Here is a 21,400-nt window from a genome sequence, read left to right as displayed (position 1 = left end):
TTACTGGTCTGCTGTGAATGTATAGCATTGTGTAAATGGGATGGCCTGGTGGTCTCTGGGGAAACTGGTTCAACTGGAAGGACTTGCCTTTGGAGAAACCAAAGGCTCGTGTTGGGGATGGAGGGCTTGTTGGTTGCAGGATTGATGGCAAGGGGAGCATCCTGCAGGTTTCACAAGAGAGGAGATTCTGGCTACACCTTAGGAAGAACTTTCGGACAGTAGGAGCGGTTGGACAGGGGAATGGATGACTTCAGAAGATTGTAGACTCTCCTTCCTTGGAGGCTTTTAAGCAGAGGCTGGGTGGCCAATTGTCCAGGATCCTTTAGCTGTGATTCCTGCATTGCAGGGGGTTGGACTAGATGACCCATGGGTCCCTTCCGACTTGATGCTTCTGTCTGCAAATGGTGGTTCACAGTCAGCAAGAATAGCAACACTACAATGGCACAGGCAGGTTCTTTTTATTAATGCCCAACACATATACAGAGCTAAACATCCATACAGATTCTCACATGGCACCTGGTTTCAGGGGGTCGCTGGCCAAAGGGAGCCAGCAGCATTTTAGGATTGTTTACTGGCTCTTCCTTTGCATGCTTGGAGAGGGTGGCTTGCTCTGAGCTGTGCTTTGGGCTCCGGATTCCGCCCTCCTCCTCTGCTAATGGACTGCGGAAGCCTCCATCTCTGTGGACAGGGTGAACTCCACCTTCCCCCTCCAGTGTGAGATTTAGTCTTTGCCTGTGGAAGGGAGGTGTGAGCAGCTGGGTATTTTGCCCCAGTGAAGCCTCCAGACAGAGGGACGCCAATGAGGCTCCCAGCCTGTGTGTGCATGGGAGTGTGTGCCAAACTGGGTCTTTGAATCGGGTGAAACAAAGTCTGGTTTTGCCCCTGGTTAAAGTAAGCCTAGCTGGGACAGTCTGGGAAGGGGAAAGGGCATGCCAGAAGCAGTACCACAGGAGGCCAGAGGGGGGCAGCACCCCATCTGGAAGATAATGCACCCTAAATGGCTGCACTGGTTTCTTGGGGACCCTCCTGGGACTCTCTCCTGCAGAAGCCCCCCCCCAATACTGTGTTCCGGACGGAAAGTCTTCAAGTCCACGGCCAGACCCAACAGTCCTCCTCGGAGTCCTCCTTTAGGAGGTGCTGGATGCAGGGGACCCTAGAAGAGAAAGCGGAGTGGTCAGGGGGGGTTGCTGTCCTTCACCCTACCAGCCCCCCCCCCACAAAAAGCACAGAGGCTGACACCCCCATGGGCCTTTGGAGCTGTGGGGCAGCCACTGCCCCTTCCTCTTGTTTGTTTGTTTATTGCATTTCTGCCCCACCTTCTCCTCCAAAGAGCGCAAGGTGGTCTGCATGGTTCTCCCCCCGATCTTTCAATCCGCACCACAACCTTGCGAGGTAGCTTAGGCCGAGAGGCAATGAAGGTCACACCCAGTGAGCTTCATCCTAGGTGAGTGGGGGGTTCGAACCCTGCCCTTTCCCAGGTCCTGGTCTGACACTGCAATCCCCTGCACCACTTGTCTTCCCCCAGGGGTGCCTCGGCTAAAAGGATGCAGCTGGCCCCCCCACCAGCCCTGGATGGTCCCCCCTCCCCATCCTTTCACTCTGGTCAGGGAAGAGTCCTGAGCACCCATCGGGGACCCTCCCTCTCTTATCAAACCCGCCAGAATATTTGAGGGAGGGATGTTCCGGCTGCTGGATAAGAGTGCCGAGACCCCTGCCCCAAAGCCCACCTGTTGTGCTCTTCCTAGGCAAATGGGGGCCTCGCGCAACGGATCCCCAGGGCAGCTGAGTCCAGTCCCTCAGCCCAAACAGGCAGCTGGAGCGAGAGAGGTGGGAAAGCAGTGATTTTAGCTGCAATTCCTGCATCGCAGAGGGCTGAGCTACATGACCCCTGGGAGGATCCCTTCCAACTCGATGAGCCTCCTGAGCTTCGCCTGCCAGGGGTGCCCATCCTCCCATTGTGCCACCTCCGCCTCTGGCAGCTTCCTCACCTGGCCTGCCCCCTCCTGCCTTGGCACCTTGGGGGACATTGGTGCATTGCATGGAGAAGCCCGAGAAGCAGCACTTCTGATCCTCTTTGCACTGCCAGTCGTGGACGCAGGCGTTGCTGCACAGCTCTCCTCCTCTTCCTCCCGAGGGCGTCTTCCGTTGCACCAGGGGGCATTTCCCAGGCTTCTCTAAGAGACACAGAGAGGAACGGATTGTGGATGAGCCCAAAGTGTTAGAATCATAGAGTTGGAAGAGACCACAAGGGCCACCCAGTCCAACCCCCTGCCAAGCAGGAAACACCATCAAAGCATTCTTGACATATGCCTGTCAAGCCTCTGCTTCAAGACCTCCAAAGAAGGAGACTCCACCACACTCCTTGGTAGCAAATTCCACTCGTTTCCAAGGACCGTGGCTGGACGAGAGCCCTGCTTCCACCATCCCCACCCAGTGCCAGCTTAGATCCCGTGGAGGCCCCATCCTTGAGCCCAGGAGGGGAGGACTGCAGCAGTGGGACGGAGAAAGACCTAAGAAAGAAATTCTGCCTCCTGCAGCTCCCCTGGTTCCTCCCTGTCGTCTTGACCCCATCACACCCACCTGGCAGTGCCCCCTGGGGCTTCAGCCCTCCTTCTCCTATGCAGCCCCTCCCTGCTCTTCAGCAAGGAAAGAAAAGGCATTGCAGGGCAGAGGGACACATGAGGACATAATAAGTGCCTGCTGGATCAGGCCAAAGGGGGCACCCTGTTCCAATAATAATAATAATAATAATAATAATAATAATAATAATAATAATAATAAAAAATTATTTATACCCTGCCCATCTGGCTGGATTTTCCCAGCCACTCTGGGCGGCTTCCAATGGAATATTAAAAATACGATAAAACATCAAACATTAAAAACTTCCCTAAACAGGGCTGCCTTCAGATGTTTTCTAAAAGTCAGATACAATGGTGCCTCGCTTAACGAATGCCCTGCTTAACGAAATGATTTTTCGAGCGGAGGTTGCCTCGCTAGACGAATTCATTTTATGAAAAATTCGTCTAGCGAATTGCGGTTTCCCATAGGAATGCACTGAAATTCAATTAATGCGTTCCTATGGGCAAAAAAAAATTCAATGCATTCCTATGGGATTCGCTAGACGAATTTTTCGTTATAAGAAAAGACCCGTGGAACGAATTAAATTCGTCTAGCGAGGCACCACTGTAGTTGTTTATTTCCTTGACATCTGATGGGAGGGCATTCCACAGGGTGGGTGCCACCACCGAGAAGGCCCTCTGCCTGGTTCCCTGTAACCTCACTTCTCGCATGGAGGGAACCGCCAGCAGGCCCTCGGAGCTGGACCTCAGTGTCTGGGCTGAATGATGGGGGTGGAGACACTCCTTCAGGTATACTGGACCGAGGCCATTTAGGGCTTTCAAGGTCAGCCATTGCATCTCTTCCCCCGGGGCACAGCAGGGGAAGAGCCTGTGTTATAGAGATTGGCCCGTTTTCAGCTTGGCTGCCTCCTCCTCTGTAGGCAGAACCAAGCCATCCTTGAGAGCCACTCATAGCATCCATGGGCCACACCCTGTGGCAGAAACAACAGCTGCCAGAGACATTGAGTCAACAGGGTGCAAGCAAAACAAAGCAGGATGCTGGGTCAGGTCAGTGGCCCATTTGGTCCAGCATCCTGTTCTCACAGTGGCCAACCAGATGCCTGTCTAATTCTCTTGTAAAGCCATCCAGGTTGGTGGTTCTTGCTGCCTCTTGTGGGAGGGAGTTCCATAGTTTAACTATGTGCTGCATGAAGAAGGACCTGCTTTTCTCCGTCCTGCTCCAGGTCAGGGCCGGTTTCCTCGTTACCTTCAATAGGCATCCTGCACACTCGGCCTCCACAGCCTGAGTCACAGCACTTCTGCGCCCTGGGACAGCTGGCGTCGTCCATGCAGGAAGTGCTGCACACCAAAGGCGCCTGGAGCTTCCTCATCGGCGATGGCGGGCAGATCCCGGGCTTCTCTGGGAAGAGACCAGAAAGCAGAGAAGGAGCAGGAGAGGGTCATATCTTGAGGAGGGCAGGCAGCTGGGACTCTGTGGCCAAGGAAGACAGGCAGCTGCTGCCCTTGAATCACAGAACTGCAGAGTTGGAGGGGACCCCAACAGTCATCTAGTCCAACCCCCTGCAATGCGGGAATCACAGCACCTCGGCTGCAGTACCGCAGGTCGCCCACAGCCTGCGCAGCCCTGCCTTGTCTCTCTGGGCCACCCAGTGCCTCTTCTTGAGGTTGCCAAGATCTCAAGGTCCGATGGGGTGACTGGACAGCCCCTTTATCCGTTCTCCCTGTCTCTTCTTAATGGAAAATAAAAAAATTCCTTCAGTAGCACCTTAAAGACCAACTAAGTTTATATTTTGGTATGAGCTTTCGTGTGCATGCACACTAGAAGTGTGCATGCACACGAAAGCTCATACCAAAATATAAACTTAGTTGGTCTTTAGTTGGTCTTTAAGGTGCTACTGAAGGATTTTTTTTTATTTTGCTTCGACTCAGACCAACACGGCTACCTACCTGTAACTCTTCTTAATGGGACAGTGATTGAGAGACAGGCCTGCTGCAGTCTCTTCCCCAAGCCCAGAATTCGGGATCTGACTATGGCTGTTCAGCAGGGAAGGGAAGGGAAGGCACTCTGCCCATGCTCAGAGGCACACACAACATCTTGGTACTTGGTCATGTTCTAAGGGAGGGCGCTTTGCTGCAGAACTGTTTCTGGGGCTCAGGAACCACCCCCAGCTTAAATTCAGCCCCATTTCTCTCGCTGGCCCAGGAACGAAAGGCCTCCAGAAAACATGGGTAGAGTTGCTTTTGCACCCACCAACTCGAGCTGAAGACCCTCCCCATGAGATTTTACTTATTTACACCGCTTGATTGTAAACAAAGCAACCAACCTCCAAGGGGTTTACAACAGCAATGAAACTATTAGTTATTGGAAAGAATCTAGAAGGAAACAATTAGAAGAATCAGCAGCAATAATTGAACTTGCCTAACAAAAATGCTTTTAGCAGCTTCCAAAAAGAGTATACTAAATGCACCTGCTTGATGTCAACAGGCAGGGAGTTTCAAAGTTTGGTGCTGCCACACTAAAATACCATGTTCTTACAAGTGCAGAACAGGTACAATGGGGCACTCCTAATAGTGTCAGTTCCACCAATCCAAGCAGCCCAATGTGTGTGTCTGGGCAAGGTGATCTTGCAGGTAAATGAAACGCTTCCTCGGTGGCTGGCAAAGCACAGGTACCTTTGCTGGCAGGCAGGCAGACGTGTTTGCAGGCTAATTCACAGCACTTCTTTCCCCCGGTGCACTCGCTGTCCGCTTCGCAGTCCACCTTGCAGGGGGGGTCATACAGCCCATTGGGGGAGGCGGGGCAGAATCCGTCCTTCCCTGCAAGCAAGAGAGATGGGGAGAAAGAAGATCGAGCACCCAAGAGGCTGGGTGTGAGCACGATCCAGGTCCTCTCCCTGCCAGTCCTGGGCTCTGCATTTTGAGGGTGGGCACCCCCACCCCACCCCCAGGGAAGGTGCAAGGGGGCAGAAGGCCGTTGGTCCATTAATCCCCCATTCAGGCCCAGCCCAAGGTGTGAAGGAGAAGATGGCTGCCTCTCCCAGTTCCACTGTGTTTCTGTTATGTACTGAGCTGAATCCTAGAACAATAGGATTCAGATTCAGCGGGAGCTACCCAATCCAACTCCAGGTGGAAGTGAATCCGCAACCTGATTGGCCTGCTGGAGCAGCCAATCAGGCGGCGGGCAGAAGTGAATCTGCTACCTGATTGGCCTGTAGGAGCAGCCAATCAGGCTGCAGGCAAAAGTCAATCCACAATATAATTGGCCCACAGGTGTAGCCCTGAAGTAGCCAATCACGCAAGGCCCATTGTGTAAATAATGTATATAAGCAGATGGTTTTGGGAAAAGAGCCATTCGTCTTCTCTTCTCCTCCTTGATGACTATGAGCTGAATAAAGAGCATGAAATTCACTCTTGACTCCGAGTATATTTCACTGGCGACGAAGGTGGGATCCTGCTGAGCTGACCGCCACCACGCACTGCACCGCAGCACCGCCACCTGCTGCACCGCTGCATCGCACCGTGCATCCAGGCTTCAGCTCCAGGACCCAAGGAACCCAGAATGGCAACCGACAGCAGCTTCTCGCCATTCAAACCAGCATCAGGAGACTGGGAAGGGTACGCCGCCCGTTTCAACTTCCTCCTGCAAGCGAAAGAAGTCACCAACGATGCCATGAAGAGGGCGACATTCTTCAGCGTCTGTGGAGAGGAGACGTTTGAAATCGCCCGGGCTCTCCTTGCACCTAGAGATGTCGCTACCGTCTCTTACAAAACAATAATGGAACGGCTGAAGGAGCACTTCTCACCACAGCCCTCGGTGGTAGCTTGCCGAAATGCCTTCTACGCAAAGCGGCAAGCCCCGGGGGAAACCATAACTGGGTTTGTGACCTCCCTCCGCCAAGCCGCCCGGTTATGCAACTTCTCAGAATTGGAGAACATGCTTCGTGACCGCCTCGTTGGTGGCCTGAGGGACGAGATGTTGCAACGACGCCTCTACACCAAAAAAGACCTCACGTTCCAGATTGCTCTGGAGGAAGCCCTGGCAACCGAAGCCGCCGAGAGGTCAACGCAAGAGGCACGACCGGCCCCGCCATCCCAACCGAGGGTCTACCACGAAGACCTCACCGACGAATCCGAATCTGACAGGGAGGAAGTACACCGAGTACAGCGGCGCACTCAAGCAGCACACACACCACAGCAGCCTCGACGAGAAGGAGGGAACTGTGCAAGCTGCGGGGAGAACCACGAGAGGAGGACCTGTCGTTTCCGCAACGCAGAGTGCAGGCAGTGCAGAAAATTGGGACACATCGCCCGGGTGTGTCGGGCTCGACTCACCCGTCGACAAGCATCAGATGACCGACCCAGGAGCCCCAGGTCACACGGCACCATGCACCAAGGCAACTCGACGGAGATCACGGACTACCAGGTATTCCAGTTGCCCCATCCCAGCACAGAGAAAATTTATATAGAGGTACAGATAGAGGGAGCCCCATGCCGCATGGAGCTGGACACGGGTTCAACTCTATCCATAATCTCGGCCCGAACATTAAGGGAACTGTGCCCTAATGGGGGTCCCAAACTAAGGCCGGCCCCATTCACCCTCCGGGACTTCCAGAAACGTAAGGTCCCTACTATGGGGGTGGGGACCTTCAGGGTGCAATATCGAGGGCGAAAGCAACAATTGGACTTGCTGGTAGTTAAGGGCCCCTACGTTAGCTTACTGGGACTGGCATGGTTTGGACCTCTGGGGCTAGCCGTTACCGGGGTGAACCGCACTAGCTTACAAGTGGACGTGGACGCCATATGCAAAGAGTTTCCAGGGGTTTTCGATGGGGCATTGGGACGATATACAGGACCCCCCATTGCCCTACAGCTAGACCCCGCTGTACGACCCATCAGGCACAAGGCCCGCCGGGTCCCGTTTGCCCTGAAACCCCGCATAGACGAGGAATTGGACCGGCTCGTGGAGCAAGGAGTGCTGGAGCCGGTGCCCAACGCCCCCTGGGAAACTCCAATTGTCACACCCGTCAAGCCTAACGGTTCGGTCCGCATCTGTGCAGACTACAAATGCACCATAAACAAGGCTCTCACGGCCCATGCATACCCAGTGCCAGTGGTCAGCCATGTCCTCGCCACCCTGGCTGGGTCAAAAATCTTTGGCAAACTGGACTTGGCCCAAGCGTATCAACAGTTGCCTGTGGACGAAGCCACAGCAGAGGCTCAGACGATTGTGACGCACAGAGGGGCATTCAGAGTAAAGCGGCTGCAATTTGGCGTTAGCGTGGCACCAGGCATATTCCAGAATCTAATGGACTCTCTCCTTAAAGGGATTCCTGGTGTCACCCCCTTCTTCGATGATGTACTGATCGCCGGGCCCACACCAGAGGAATTTGAGGACCGCCTCCGCTCCGTCCTGCACCGTTTCCAGACGGCGGGCCTCAAGGTGAAGCGGGAAAAGTGTTTACTGGGAGTGCCGCAGGTGGACTTTCTGGGATTTAAGGTGGACGCAGAAGGGGTCCATCCAACCGGTGACAAGGTACGGGCCATTTGTGAGGCCCCAGCGCCCAAGAGCAAGCCCGAACTTCAGTCATTCTTGGGACTATTGAACTTTTACCATGCCTTCCTTCCCCATAAGGCAGCGGTAGCGGAGCCCCTACACAGACTCCTAGATAAAAGGGCCCCTTGGGTGTGGGGCCAGCGACAAAGGGCCGCATTCCAGGCAGTCAAGGACTTGCTCGTCTCGAACTCGGTCTTGGCACACTTCGACGAGAGGCTGCCAGTGGTGCTGGCATGCGACGCCTCTCCCTATGGCATCGGCGCTGTCCTGGGACACCAACTCCCGGATGGAAGAGAGGTGCCGGTGGCATACTTCTCCCAGACGCTTGCTGCAGCCGAACGAAACTACTCACAGATTGACAAGGAGGGTCTGGCAATCGTGAAGGGCGTAAAAAAATTCCATGATTTCTTGTACGGGCGGCCCTTTACCATAGTGACTGACCACAAGCCGTTGCTTGGCCTGTTTGCCCCTGAGAAGCAGACCCCCCAAGTGTTGTCTCCACGTGTCCTCAGGTGGTCAATTTTCCTTGCCGGCTACCAGTATGCACTAATCCACCGCCCTGGGAAGGCGATGGGCCACGCAGACGCCCTCAGCAGGCTACCACTACCAGAAACAGGCCCCGACCCAGCGCCTGCGCAAGAGGTTATGACCCTGGAGCTGCTTCCCGACCGACCCATTCAGGCACAAGAAGTTGCGCACCATTCCACAAAAGATAGGGTCATCTCCCGGGTCCTGGACTGGGTGTGGCGAGGATGGCCCAGCAGCAGCCCCGGGCCAGAATTCGCTGGCTACACAAACCGCAAACATGAACTGTCGGCCCACAAGGGGTGCCTGTTATGGGGAAGCAGGGTTGTTGTTCCCCAGCCCCTCCGCAAAAGGGTCCTCACAGCCCTACACGAGACACACCCAGGGGTAGTGAGGATGAAGGCCCTTGCCAGGAGTTATGTGTGGTGGCCGGGGATTGACAGAGAGATAGAGGCCTGGGTCCAACACTGCCAGACCTGCCAAGAATCCCGCCCGGATCCCCCAAGGGCCCCAGTCCAGCCCTGGGAGTCCGCCCGACATCCATGGTCACGCTTGCACGTGGACTTCGCTGGCCCCTTCCAGGGAAAAACATTCTTCATAGTGGTGGATTCCTACACCAAATGGCTGGAGGTCGCACTGGTACCATCCACTTCTACGGCGGCAGCCATCCGGGTACTACGTAAGCTGTTTGCGACGCACGGGCTCCCTGACACCCTCGTCTCGGACAATGGAACCGCATTCACGTCAGAGGAGTTCCAGACCTTCACAGCGCAGAACGCCATCCGCCACATCCGCTCAGCACCATTCCACCCTGCCACCAATGGCCAAGCGGAGCGCATGGTGCGGACCACCAAGGACAGCCTCCGCCGCATGACACAAGGGGACTGGGAATACCGCCTTGCCGCATTTCTTCTAGCACAGCACAGCACCCCAAGCACAACGACGGGCCGGAGCCCAGCTGAATTACTAATGGGCCGGCGCCTTGCAACTAGACTGGACCGACTTCACCCCGACAGAGCTCAGGATGAGGCAAGACTTCCGGTGAGCTGCGGCCATCGAAGGAAGCGCGGGATAGCCCTCCGGGGAATCCCGAACTTAACGGAGCCTTTAGAGGTCACGCGAAGGCTCCGCGGACCTCAAAAACCTCAGGGGGGGTTACCCTGAGTGTCGTGGCACCCAGCAGCGCCCTGCGTGCTCTCCTTCACCCGGTTTTTACTGCGTGGGAGCCGGGAGAAGGATTGAGCTGCGGGCGTGAAGGGGGAGAGACCACTGACTCCGTTAAGTGCAGTCTCTGGCTTCCGATGGTAAGCAGCAAGCTTCCTTAAATTATAATTAATCTGAGGAATAAAGAAGGTGAAATTGATTTTGGATTGAAGTTAACAATCGGATTGATGAAGCTGTGGGGCGCAAAAAGGGAGTCCGTCCCAACAGCGGGGAAAAATGGCGCAGAGAAGAGATCGTAGGAGCTGAGCGACGGAAAGTGAAACTGATTGCCTGCGGAGTGAGTTTTTCAGAAGTCCTTGATTACATTGTAACAAGGCAATTTTTTGAGGGTGGAAAAGAATTGCTTAGAGCTTTTATATTGTTACCTTGTCTCTTTCCTGGGGGTGGAACTGCAAGCGATCTGGGAACTTTATATTTTCTGCGCTCTAGCCCTGAATGCAGAGGAGCTTTGAGTTGCCTGAGTGCTTTGCTTGTATCGCTGCAGCACCGAAGGGGGGAAAGACGGAGGCTGCCCCTTTTTTTTTCTTTGCTATAATTAAGAACAAAGTAAAAACGTTTCCCACCAACTGAGAGGCTGGAAAGGGGGGGTCGACTTTGGATTAAGCCAGCAAGTGGCTGAAGAGGGGTTTATTGCTTGGGAACTGCGGATCTGGGATTCTCCCTTATTTGGATTAAGCCTACAAGTGGCTGAAGTATTTGGCTTTTTTTCTCTTTCTTTTTTGGGTTTTATTGGAGCGAACTGTGGATTAAGCCTATAAGTGGCTGAAGAGTTGCGAGACTTGGCTTCTTTGTTTCAGGTTCCAAGGGTGACTTGACTGTTGGAGGGATAAAGAAGGAACTTGCTAGAAGGGTTTGATTTAATGTAACTAGAAACTGCTGGTTCTCTGTCTCTGGGAGTGGAAAAGTACTGGAAAGACTTGAGGTTTCAGAGTAATCCACCCAGTGGCAGACGGAATAACTGTTGATTCTAGGTATTGGAATTTATTACAGCGCCATCTGGGGGTGGTTGGGTTATTGCAGGTACACTGTAGGAATTTATTAATACTGGTCCCCCTAGTGGTGAAGAGGGGAATTTCCCCTCTTTTCTGTTTTTTTGTAGAAGAATGGCTGGTAAAGAAGAAAAGAAGTCAGCAAGCACACCAAAAGATAGAAGAGGTTCAAAGCAAGAAGAAGTCAAGGATTTAGAAGCTCTATGGCAAAAAATTAAAGATGAATTTAAACACAGTGAACAACGTATGGATAAAAAATTGGGAGAGATCGATAAGAAGATTGAAGGAGCTGTGGGAGAATTATCAACCCAAATAAAAGATTTGTCGGTGAGATCCAAAACAATGGAAGAAACAATCAAGAAGACCCAAAAAGAGGTAAAGGAGGTTAAAAAAGAGACTGACAAAGTGAAAGATAGTATGAAGAAAATGGACCGGGCACATGAACAAATGCTTGATAATTTGGCATTAATTGAAATGAAGCAAAGGCAATTGAATTTGAAATTAAGGGGTATCCCTGAAGAATCGGGAGAAGATATTAAGTCAAGGATAATTGCCGAATTGGCGAAATGGATGGGAAAGACGGATGAAGAAGTGAGCCAGACAATTGTGAATGTATTCAGAATTAAGGTAAAATCAGCAAAGGCCAAGGCAAGGAAAGCACCTGGTGATTGCGTGGTGGTTCTCAACACAATGGAGATGAAAAATGAGATTTTAAGTTTGAGCTTCACCAACAAGCTAATCATCGGAGGCAAGCCTATAATCGTGTTTAAAGAAATTCCAGGAAGATTTTTGAAAAAACGTGACAATTATAAAGCAATGGTGGCCCTGCTTAGGAAAAATGGAATCCAGCATAGATGGGAATACCCCGAAGGAATAATGTTTTTCTATAAAGAGAAAAGACATGTGCTGACAAGTATGCATGACATTGGGAAATTCTTGAGAAAGTACGAAAAATTTTTGGGAGAGCTGAGCCCAGACCTGGTTATCCTAGCTGAAGCGACTGCAGAAGAGGAAGAAGAACCAAAACCACAAAGAAGAAGAAGAAAGAAAAAAGAAGGAGAGGAAGAGAAATCAGAAGAAGAAGAACAGAAAAAAGAGGAAGAGGATAAAGAGTCAGAGAGTGAAGAAGAGGAAGAAGATAAAGATTTAAGTAAAGAACCCGACCAAGACTAGATAAAATCTTATCTTCCTGATATTAGGAAGTAAAATGGCATCATTGAAGATACATACTTGGAATGTACATGGATTGAATAACAAAGTGAAAAGAAATAAAATTGATCATATTTTGAAGAAGAAAAATTTGGATATAATCTGTCTTCAGGAAACACATGTGGCGAAAAAACACAATTATATTCTTAGAAATAAAAGGTTGGGTAAAGAATTTATAAATTCAGTAGAAAATAAAAAGAGAGGAGTGGTTTTGTATATAAAAGACAAATTGGATCCAAATCTGATGTTTAAAGATGAAGAAGGAAGAGTGATAGCGGTCCAAATATCGACCCAAGGAGAAAAAATGCTGGTGGTGGGAATCTATGCACCGAATGAGAACAAAGCGGAATTTTACAAGAATTTGGAAGAAAGGTTAGCAGAGTATATGGACCAAAGGATAGTGCTTATGGGCGATTTCAATGGAGTGACAGTACCAGAATTGGATAGGACAAAGAAAAGGAAGAATGAAGGCAAGTTACCAAAATCCTTCTTTGAATTGGTAGAAAACCTGGGCCTAGTGGATATTTGGAGGTTAAAGCATCCTACGCTTAAACAGTTTACATTCTTTTCAGAACCAAATCAAAGTTCTGGAAGAATTGATCATATATGGATCTCCAAAGAACTAGTACCCAGGGTGAGTAAAATAGAGATAATACCACGAACATTATCAGATCACAATTCAATATTTATGGAAATGAAAAGCAAAGATCAGAATTCCTTTAGGTGGAGAATGAATGAGGAGCTTTTCGAAGATAAAGAGGTGGTAGTAAAAGCTAAGAATATCCTGAAAGATTATTTTCATTGGAATCTACATAAAGACACTGGACTTGATATGGTATGGGACGCAAGTAAAGCAGTAATGAGAGGCTTTCTAATACAGCAAAATAGTTTCCTGAAACGAAAGAAAGAAAAGAAGAAGGAGGAAATCCTGAAGTGTCTCATGGAAAATGAGAAAAACCTGATAGATAAACCAGAGAATCAACAAATCAAACATAACATAAAGATGTTACAGACACAATTCTCTATGTTGATCAGTCAGGAGATAGAATGGAAAATAAAGCAGATGAGACAAAAAAATTTTGAATCAGCGAACAAAACAGGAAAATTATTGGCATGGCAATTAAGGAAACGTCAAAATCAAAATATGATAGTGAAGATAAATATGGAAGGAAAAGTGACTGAGGAGCCAAAGGAAATAAAGAAAGCCTTTCAAAAGTTTTACAAAGAGTTGTATTGTAAAAAGAAAGAAGAGGAGAAGAAGATCAGTGATTATTTAAGCAAACATGGACTGAAACAAATCCCAGAAGAGGAAAGAAAGAAACTTAATAATAGGATAACAAGGCAAGAAGTACATCAGGCAATAACGAGAATGAAAGTAGGAAAAGCCCCAGGACCAGATGGATTATCAGCAAAATACTATAAAGTTTTAAACGGACAGCTGATACCGATTTTAGAAGAAGTGATGAATGATATTCTTGCAGGAGGAAAGATCCCAAATACATGGAAGGAAGCGTATATTACATTGATTCCAAAACCAGGAGCGGATGGCTTAGAAGTCAGAAATTATAGACCAATTTCTTTATTGAACAACGATTATAAGCTTTTTGCAGACATTATGTCCAAGAGATTGAAAGAAGTTTTGAATGAAATGATACATAAGGATCAAGCTGGTTTTCTTCCTGGTAGACAGTTAAAGGACAACGTCAGACATATAATAGATGTAATAGAATATCTGGAAACCAAGATAGATAAGCCAGCAGTATTAATGTTTGTGGATGCAGAGAAAGCATTTGACAATATATCTTGGCAGTTTATGAAGAAAAATCTGGAATCGATGGTTGGCAAAGATTCTTTTTTGAATGGGATTGAGGCAATATATTCAGAACAAAAAGCAAGATTGATAATTAATAACACATTAACGGAATATTTTGACATCACAAAAGGAACTAGACAGGGGTGTCCCTTATCCCCTTTATTATTCATCATGGTCCTGGAAGTACTATTGAATAGATTAAGAGATCTTTCAACTATTAGAGGAATTAAAGTAGGTGCAAAGCAATTTAAAGTGAAAGCCTTCGCGGATGATTTGGTCTTAACTCTAGAAAATCCTAATGAAAGTGTTGCAGCAGCTATAGAAGAAATTGAGAAATTTGGACAATTAGCAGGATTTAAATTAAATAGACAGAAAACAAAGGTGATGGCAATGAATATGACGAAAGAGGAAAAGCAAGAGCTACATCTAAAATATGGTTTTGATGTGGCAAAAAAAGTAAAATACCTTGGAATATGGATGACAGCAAAGAACATTAACTTATATAGTGACAATTATGAACCAGTATGGAGAGAAATAAAGAAAGACCTGGAAAGGTGGACTAATATGAACATGTCATTCTTAGGAAGAATAGCAGCAATTAAGATGAATATCCTACCTAAAATGTTATTCTTATTTCAAACTATACCTGTGGTGAAGGGTACAAGACAATTTCAAGAATGGCAAAAGATTTTGTCAAGATTTCTCTGGCAGGGGAAAAAACCTAGAATAAAACATAAAATCTTGGTAGACAGAAAAGAAAGAGGTGGTTTCTCCCTGCCAGATTTAAGACTTTATTATGAAGCGTCTTGTATGTGTTGGATTAAAGAGTGGATAACGTTGAAGAATACTGACCTGCTAGATTTGGAAGGTTTTAACAATAGATTTGGGTGGCATGCATATTTATGTTATGACAAAAAGAAGTCTCATACTGGGTTTACCAATCATGTGATAAGAAGATCTCTGTACGAGGTGTGGGAAAGAAATAAAATGCTGTTAGAGACCAAAAAACCATGGTGGGTTTCACCAGCAGAGGTATTAACAGTGAAGAAAGTAAATATGGAGGGGAGGTGGGCCACTTATGAGGAAATTTTGATAAGAACTGATAAAGGATGGAGACTTAAACCCTATGAAGAAATTAAAGGAGTTTTAACAGGATGGATACAATACCATCAAATAAATGATGTTCTTAGGGAAGACAGGAAAATAGGTTTTGAGGACAAAAGGTCCAAATTCCAAATAGAAGTGCTAGAAGGCAAAACAAAGCTTCTGTCAAAAATGTACAATTTGTTATTAGAATGGTATACGAAGGATGAGTTGACAAAAGAAGTGATGATCAAGTGGGCAAAAGATTTTGGGCACAATATTGATTATGACGCGTGGTTGAAATTATGGACTCAAACGTTGAGATTTACAGCATGTACTGCTTTGAAAGAAAATGTGTATAAGATGATGTATAGATGGTATTTAACACCAGTTAAATTAGCCAAAATGTATAGAATGAGTGACAAAACTTGCTGGAAATGTAAAGAGAGAGATGGTGAATTTTATCATATGTGGTGGACATGCGATAAGGTAAAAAGATTTTGGGAGATGTTATATAATGAGCTGAAAAAGATGTTTAGATATACTTTCCCAAAAAAACCTGAAGCATTTTTACTAGGAATAATGGGAGGAGAGATTAGAAAAGAAGATCAAGTATTGTTTATGTATGCGACAACCGCGGCTAGGACTTTGTTAGCCCAAAAATGGAAATTACAAGAAATTCCAACGATTGAGGAGTGGCAGATTAAAATGATGGACTATGCTGAACTCGCAAGGATGACTTGCAAGATCCGCGACCAGGGGGAGACAAGGTTTCAAAAAGACTGGAGTAAATATGTGGATTATATGGAGAAAAATTGTAGATCTTTAAAAACACTTGCAGGATTGAAATAAATCCTACGAATTGACCAAACAGTTAAAAAGGAACTGCAAAAATGTAGTAAACAAGAAACCCGCATGAAGGGAGGGGGGGAAGTCGTAGCTCGGCAGAGCAAAATGTTAGATGAAAATTTATAATGTTGTGTATAAAAGAATGTTTTTTTTATTATTTTAATTGGATAAATTGGAAATTGAATAAAAATTTATTTAAAAAAAAAAAAAAGAGCTCAGGATGAGGTAGTGGTGGGGAAAGGCAGGAACCCCCAGACATTTGTGGCCCAGGACCCAGTGTATGCAAAGAATTTTGGGGCAGGCCCAGCATGGGTACCCGCCACAGTCACCAAGGTGACCGGTCCCGTGTCGTACGAGGTACTAACGGAAGGGGGGCAATGTTGGCGCCGCCACTGCGACCAGATACGGCGACGATTCCCAGGAGGAACCCGGGAGGAGAGCGGGACAGAGGGGTCCCAAGGGGACAGCAGGGCAGTGAGGCCTGTAGAGCGAGAGGGGTGGGCAGAGGAAGCAGAAGCAGTAGGCACAGAGGGGCGCCCCGAGGCTGGAAGGACACCGGAACCAGAGCTACAACCTAGTGGTTCAGTGGCGCCAGACCAGACAGCCCCGGCACAGCCAGCAGCCTCGGAACACGAGCCAGAACCAGAACCCCTGACCAAGGAACACCCCAGGCCACAACGCACACGGAGGCGGCCAGCAGACCTTGGGGACTACGAATGCAACTTCCCGGGCAGGACTGGAACTTAGAGGGGAGGGGTGTTATGTACTGAGCTGAATCCTAGAACAATAGGATTCAGATTCAGCGGGAGCTACCCAATCCAACTCCAGGTGGAAGTGAATCCGCAACCTGATTGGCCTGCTGGAGCAGCCAATCAGGCGGCTGGCAGAAGTGAATCTGCTACCTGATTGGCCTGTAGGAGCAGCCAATCAGGCTGCAGGCAAAAGTCAATCCACAATATAATTGGCCCACAGGTGTAGCCCTGAAGTAGCCAATCACGCAAGGCCCATTGTGTAAATAATGTATATAAGCAGATGGTTTTGGGAAAAGAGCCATTCGTCTTCTCTTCTCCTCCTTGATGACTATGAGCTGAATAAAGAGCATGAAATTCACTCTTGACTCCGAGTATATTTCAGTTTCCTGCATTGCAGGGGATTGGACTAGGTCAGAGCTTCCCAAACTTTTCATGTTTGTGACACACTTTTTATAGACATGCATCATTTCACGACGCAGTAATTCAGTTTTACCAGCAAACCGGAGGTTAAACTAACCCCTTTCCGGCCCCAGGAGAAGCGCAGGGAGCGTCTGTGTGACACACCTGTGCACAGCAGCCGACGCACCAATGTGTTGTGATGCACAGTTTGGAAAGCTCTGGACTAGATAGACATAACCTGCTGGATGAGGCCAAGGCCCCCTCTAGTCCAACATCTTGTTCTCACATGAGCTAACCAGATCTCCCGAGGGGACCTGAGTTCAAGAACCCTCTCCCCTCCTGCAGTTTCCAGCAACTGGTACAGTGGTACCTCGGCTTGCAAACACTTTGGGTTACAAACTCTGCTAACCTGGAAGTAGTACCTCGGGTTCAGAACTTTACCTCAGGATGAGAACGGAAATTGTGTGCCAGCGGCGTGGTGGCAACAGGAGGCCCCATGAGCAAAAGCATGCCTCAGGTTAAGAACGGACCTCCAGAACGAATTAAGTTGTAACTCGAGCTACCACTGTATTTGGAAGCAGGCCCATCCTAGCCATAGAGGCTAGTGGCGCGGAGAACCACGGCGCCGGGCGCTGGAGGGCGCTGGAAGGGCGCCAAGTGAGCGCAGGGTTCCGGCAATCTGGCCAGGACTGCGCTCTTTCTCCGAGAACTCCTTCTCATTTTCCCAGCGCTGGGTTCCGCTCAGTCGAGCTTTGCCACCAGCGCGCGCACAGCGCCCAAGCAGCTCTTGCTGGTCCCGTGGTGCACGCGCTGGTGGCGAAGCTCGACTGAGAGGAACCCAGCGCTGGGGAAACGAGAAGGAGGCGCAGCGCGGAGTCCTCGGAGGTGGCCTCCCGCTGCTGCCGCGGTCCACTTTGCACTCCCGGGCCCTTGGAGAGGCTCTGGAGGGGGGCGCTGGAGGGACCTTAGCGCCAGGGCGCTGGGTGGGCTTAAGATGGCCCTTTTTGGAAGCCTTGCTGTGAGTGGCATGTGCCAGTCCTGCCCTTCAGTGCCTTCTTGCCACCACTCCCTGACCGTCTCCGCCAGCACCTGCTGCCTGAGGCAGCCTCCTCACTCTGCCTAACAGCAGGGCTGCCCCCAGCCATACAAGAGGGGGTGTTCCCTCCCAGCTTTGAACAGATGCCATCGTATCAACACACACAAAAAGATGTCTCATATCACATAGCAGTCCACACTAGATTCCTAGCCGGGCTTGTGGGCTCGAAGGGACATTATTCCATCTGTAGTGGGAATGCCCTTGGGTTTCATTATTCTGGTCCCAAGTATATCAAGAAGTATCTAAAATAATACCCGCCCACCCCACTCACACATGAAAACAAAGACCATCATAGCCAATCACAGATGAACAACTACACCTTTGGCCAACCCCAATCTCTCTCACCATCAAAAGAACACAAGCGAATAAAGGAGTACCAACACAAACAAAGCTGACATCAAGCCCTACATATATTAAGCAAAACAGAAACATTGTCACCTATTCTCACCCCCATCCACCCTCCCTACCTCGTTTTCTTCTTTCTTCGTAGTGTCTTAACAAATGAAACTGATTTGCAAAAACGATACATGTTAAAATATGAGAGACACTGCACACACCTTTGTAATTCAAGAAATCTTTAATAAAAAATATTTTAAAATAATTAAACCCCCTTTTCCGACCTCCCTGCAACTGAGTATGTGGACTGATAGCACAAATGCTGGTCCCTCTAAAGAGCTTTTGACATAGATGTCAGCTGTAGCAATAGCAAGGTGCGTCCTGAAGAATCTCCCTCTCAACCCTTCCCCCTCCCTCTCCCCCCACCTTCTTTTCCTAGAATCATAGAATCATAGAGTTGGAAGAGACTACAAGGGCCATCCAGTCCAACCCCCTGCCGAGCAGGAAACACCATCAAAGCATTCTTGACATATGCCTGTCAAGCCTCTGCTTAAAGACCTCCAAAGAAGGCCTGATCTTGGCTCAGCCACCCCATGGCAGCCGGGAGCAGGTGAACCACCTAGCATTGCAGGCCCAGCTGATGGGGGGGGGTCAAGGAGCACATTCCTGCCCCAAGGGGGGGAAACAGGTTGGTTCTGCTCTACTCCATGGGCTGCTCCAGCTGCTGTGCCTCCAGCCCCCCTTCCCACCCCAAACCCCCACCTTAAGAACACAAGAACACAAGGAGAGCCTGCTGGATCAGGCCAAAGGGGGCTCATCTAGTCCAGCTTTGTGTTCTCACGGTGGCTGACCAGGTGCCCCCAAGGAAACCTGCAAGCAGGATTCAAACACAGGACCCCTCCCCACCCCCTGGCAGTTTTGCAGTCACTGGGATGCAGAAGCATTGCTGCCTCCTGAGCCCATCCATTGCCCTCTCCTCTTCCAGGCTTTGTCTGCCCCTCTTCTAAAGCCATCTCTGTTGGTGGGCATCCCTGCTTCCTTCCTGCAGAAGGGAGTTCCATAGTTTAACTCCTTTCTTTCATCCGTCCCGAAACTTCCAAGATTCAGCTTTGTCGGACGTCCACGAGTTCTATGAGGGAGGGAGAAAGACCCCTCTCCACTTTCTCCATGGCAGGCGGAATCTTATAAATGTCTATCATGTTGCTTCTTGCTCGCCTATGCCTCCTGCTCACATTTTCTCTGAATGAAAAAAATCTCCCTCCGGTGGTGGATCTACTCTATGGGGAAGGAGGCTCCATCCAGCCCCCTCACCCCCCCAGGGGGACCCGACTCCTCAAGTCAAGCTCTCACCTGTCCTCTCCTCTCCACAATCTGGGGACTGGACGGCGGCAGCAGCGCAACCCTGGAGCAAGAGGAGTCCTGTTAGGAGCCAGCAGACACCTGCCTCCATGGTGCTCTGGGGAATAGCCAGCCTGGAATATCTGGATCTGAGCCACGCAGAAGAGCATTAAAAGCCTTCCAGGGCGGGGCTGACTCCCAGGGAGCTACCTGGCCAGCTGCGCCGGTTCTGCTGAGGAAGCAGCCAGGACTGGCCCAAAATAGCCCTCCTGCTGTGGGTTCTGGGAGAAGCTTCGGCTGAGCTGCCTGGTGGCGCAGCACAAGAGCTCATCCTTTCCTTTGGCTGTAGTAGTGCCCTCTCCCTTTCCCTTTCCCTCCGGGCTGCCCTCCTCTGGGCACACCTGCCTCCGTTGCTCACCCCAGGGACCAAAGCCAGCAGCCCCCACAAAACGACCCACAAGCTGGAACGTGTCCAGAGGAGGGCAACCAAAATGGTCAAAGGCCTGGAAACGATGCCTTATGAGGAACGGCTTAGGGAGATGGGTATGTTTAGCCTGGTGAAGAGAAGGTTAAGGGGTGATATGATAGCCATGTTCAAATATATGAAAGGATGTCATATGGAGGAAGGAGAAGGATTGTTTTCTGCTGCTCCAGAGAAGCGGACCCGGAGCAATGGATTCAAGCTACAAGAAAGAAGATTCCACCTAAACATTAGGAAGAACTTCCTGACAGTAAGAGCTGTTCGGCAGTGGAATTTGCTACCAAGGCGTGTGGTGGAGTCTCCTTCTTTGGAGGTCTTTAAGCAGAGGCTTGACAGCCATATGTCAGGAATGCTTTGATGGTGTTTCCTGCTTGGCAGGGGGTTGGGCTGGATGGCCCTTGTGGTCCCTTCCAACTCTATGATTCTATGACCCATTCCACACTTGGGTGGATCAGACAGCTTGGCCAGGCCAAGGTGGTAGAAGAATTAGGAGCAGGGATGAAAACCTATTTAAAAGAGGATTGGGCAAATTCATGGAGGAAAGGCTACTCAAGGCTGCAGTGCTTATGAATGCCAGTTGCTGGAAACAGCAGGAGCAGAGGAGAGGGCTCTTGTGCTCAAATCTTGCTTGCTGATTTCCATTTGGAGCATTGGATTGGCCACGGTGAGAAGAGGATGCTGGGATGGCCTTGGGCTTCATCTAGCAGACTCTTGTTATTTCCTTAATGTTTTATGATGTCAGGCCTGGTTCTAAAGTATAAAGGACGAAGAGAAATTGTGTTTTGGTACCAGCTTTTGGGAAACCAAATAGCAGCGTCTACTATTGTTTATTGCAAGCTTGTAATAAATAATTTCCCCCCCTTTCTTATTCTCCACTTCTCTGAGTCTTTTGATTCTTTTGCAGCAGCCTGACATTCGTAGGCCCGAGCTTACTTCACTACAACTCTATGATTCCAAATGATGGAAAAGGAGATTTTGACTCAACCTTAGGAAGAACTTTCTGATGTTAAGAGCCCTGGAGGTTTGGAAGCAGAGAGTGGAAGCGGCCATCATCCAAGGAGGATTGAAAAGGCATTCAAAAGGAAGGGAGATAGTAATAATGGGGGATTTCAACTATCCTGATATTTGTTGGATGTCAAACTCAGCCAAGAGCAGGCATCCCCAAACTTCGGC

At 49.3% G+C, this 21,400-nt stretch overlaps 1 protein-coding gene across 2 annotated transcripts; it reads right to left on the bottom strand.

Moving 5' to 3' along the window:
* Positions 1-439: 439 nt before the first annotated feature.
* Positions 440-19,945, bottom strand: LOC118088335 (whey acidic protein). 2 transcript variants are annotated; one of them, XR_015950892.1, is made up of 6 exons: positions 19,759-19,945; positions 5,253-5,396; positions 3,826-3,978; positions 1,989-2,174; positions 1,728-1,813; positions 440-1,153 (listed from the first exon to the last, which is right to left on the bottom strand). XR_015950892.1 is itself a non-coding variant. In XM_035121880.3 (5 exons), exons 1-5 carry the CDS (start codon positions 19,856-19,858, stop codon positions 1,128-1,130), a joined length of 609 nt encoding a protein of 202 aa, XP_034977771.3. In that variant the 5' UTR covers positions 19,859-19,941; the 3' UTR covers positions 440-1,127. The 2 variants fall into 2 exon arrangements, 1 of the variants encoding a protein (XP_034977771.3); XM_035121880.3 differs by lacking the exon at positions 1,728-1,813 and having other exon boundaries at positions 19,759-19,941.
* Positions 19,946-21,400: the final 1,455 nt, after the last annotated feature.

Source organism: Zootoca vivipara, chromosome 7 (genome assembly GCF_965207765.1).
Source record: "Zootoca vivipara chromosome 7, rZooViv2.hap1.1, whole genome shotgun sequence".
Taxonomy (NCBI): Eukaryota; Metazoa; Chordata; class Lepidosauria; order Squamata; family Lacertidae; genus Zootoca; species Zootoca vivipara.
This window is presented reverse-complemented; position numbering and strand designations above follow the sequence as displayed.

Bases quoted from the DNA above. Each gene is read 5' to 3' on its own strand.
- LOC118088335 (XM_035121880.3), bottom strand. From the start codon at position 19,858: ATGGAGGCAGGTGTCTGCTGGCTCCTAACAGGACTCCTCTTGCTCCAG. The intron at 3,979-5,252 runs GTACCTGTGCTT...GTCTCTTCCCAG, and splicing joins CTGCCTGCCTGCCAGCAAAG to AGAAGCCCGGGATCTGCCCG. The intron at 1,154-1,988 runs GTGAGGAAGCTG...TTTCTCTTCTAG, and splicing joins GGCAGGAGGGGGCAGGCCAG to GGTCCCCTGCATCCAGCACC.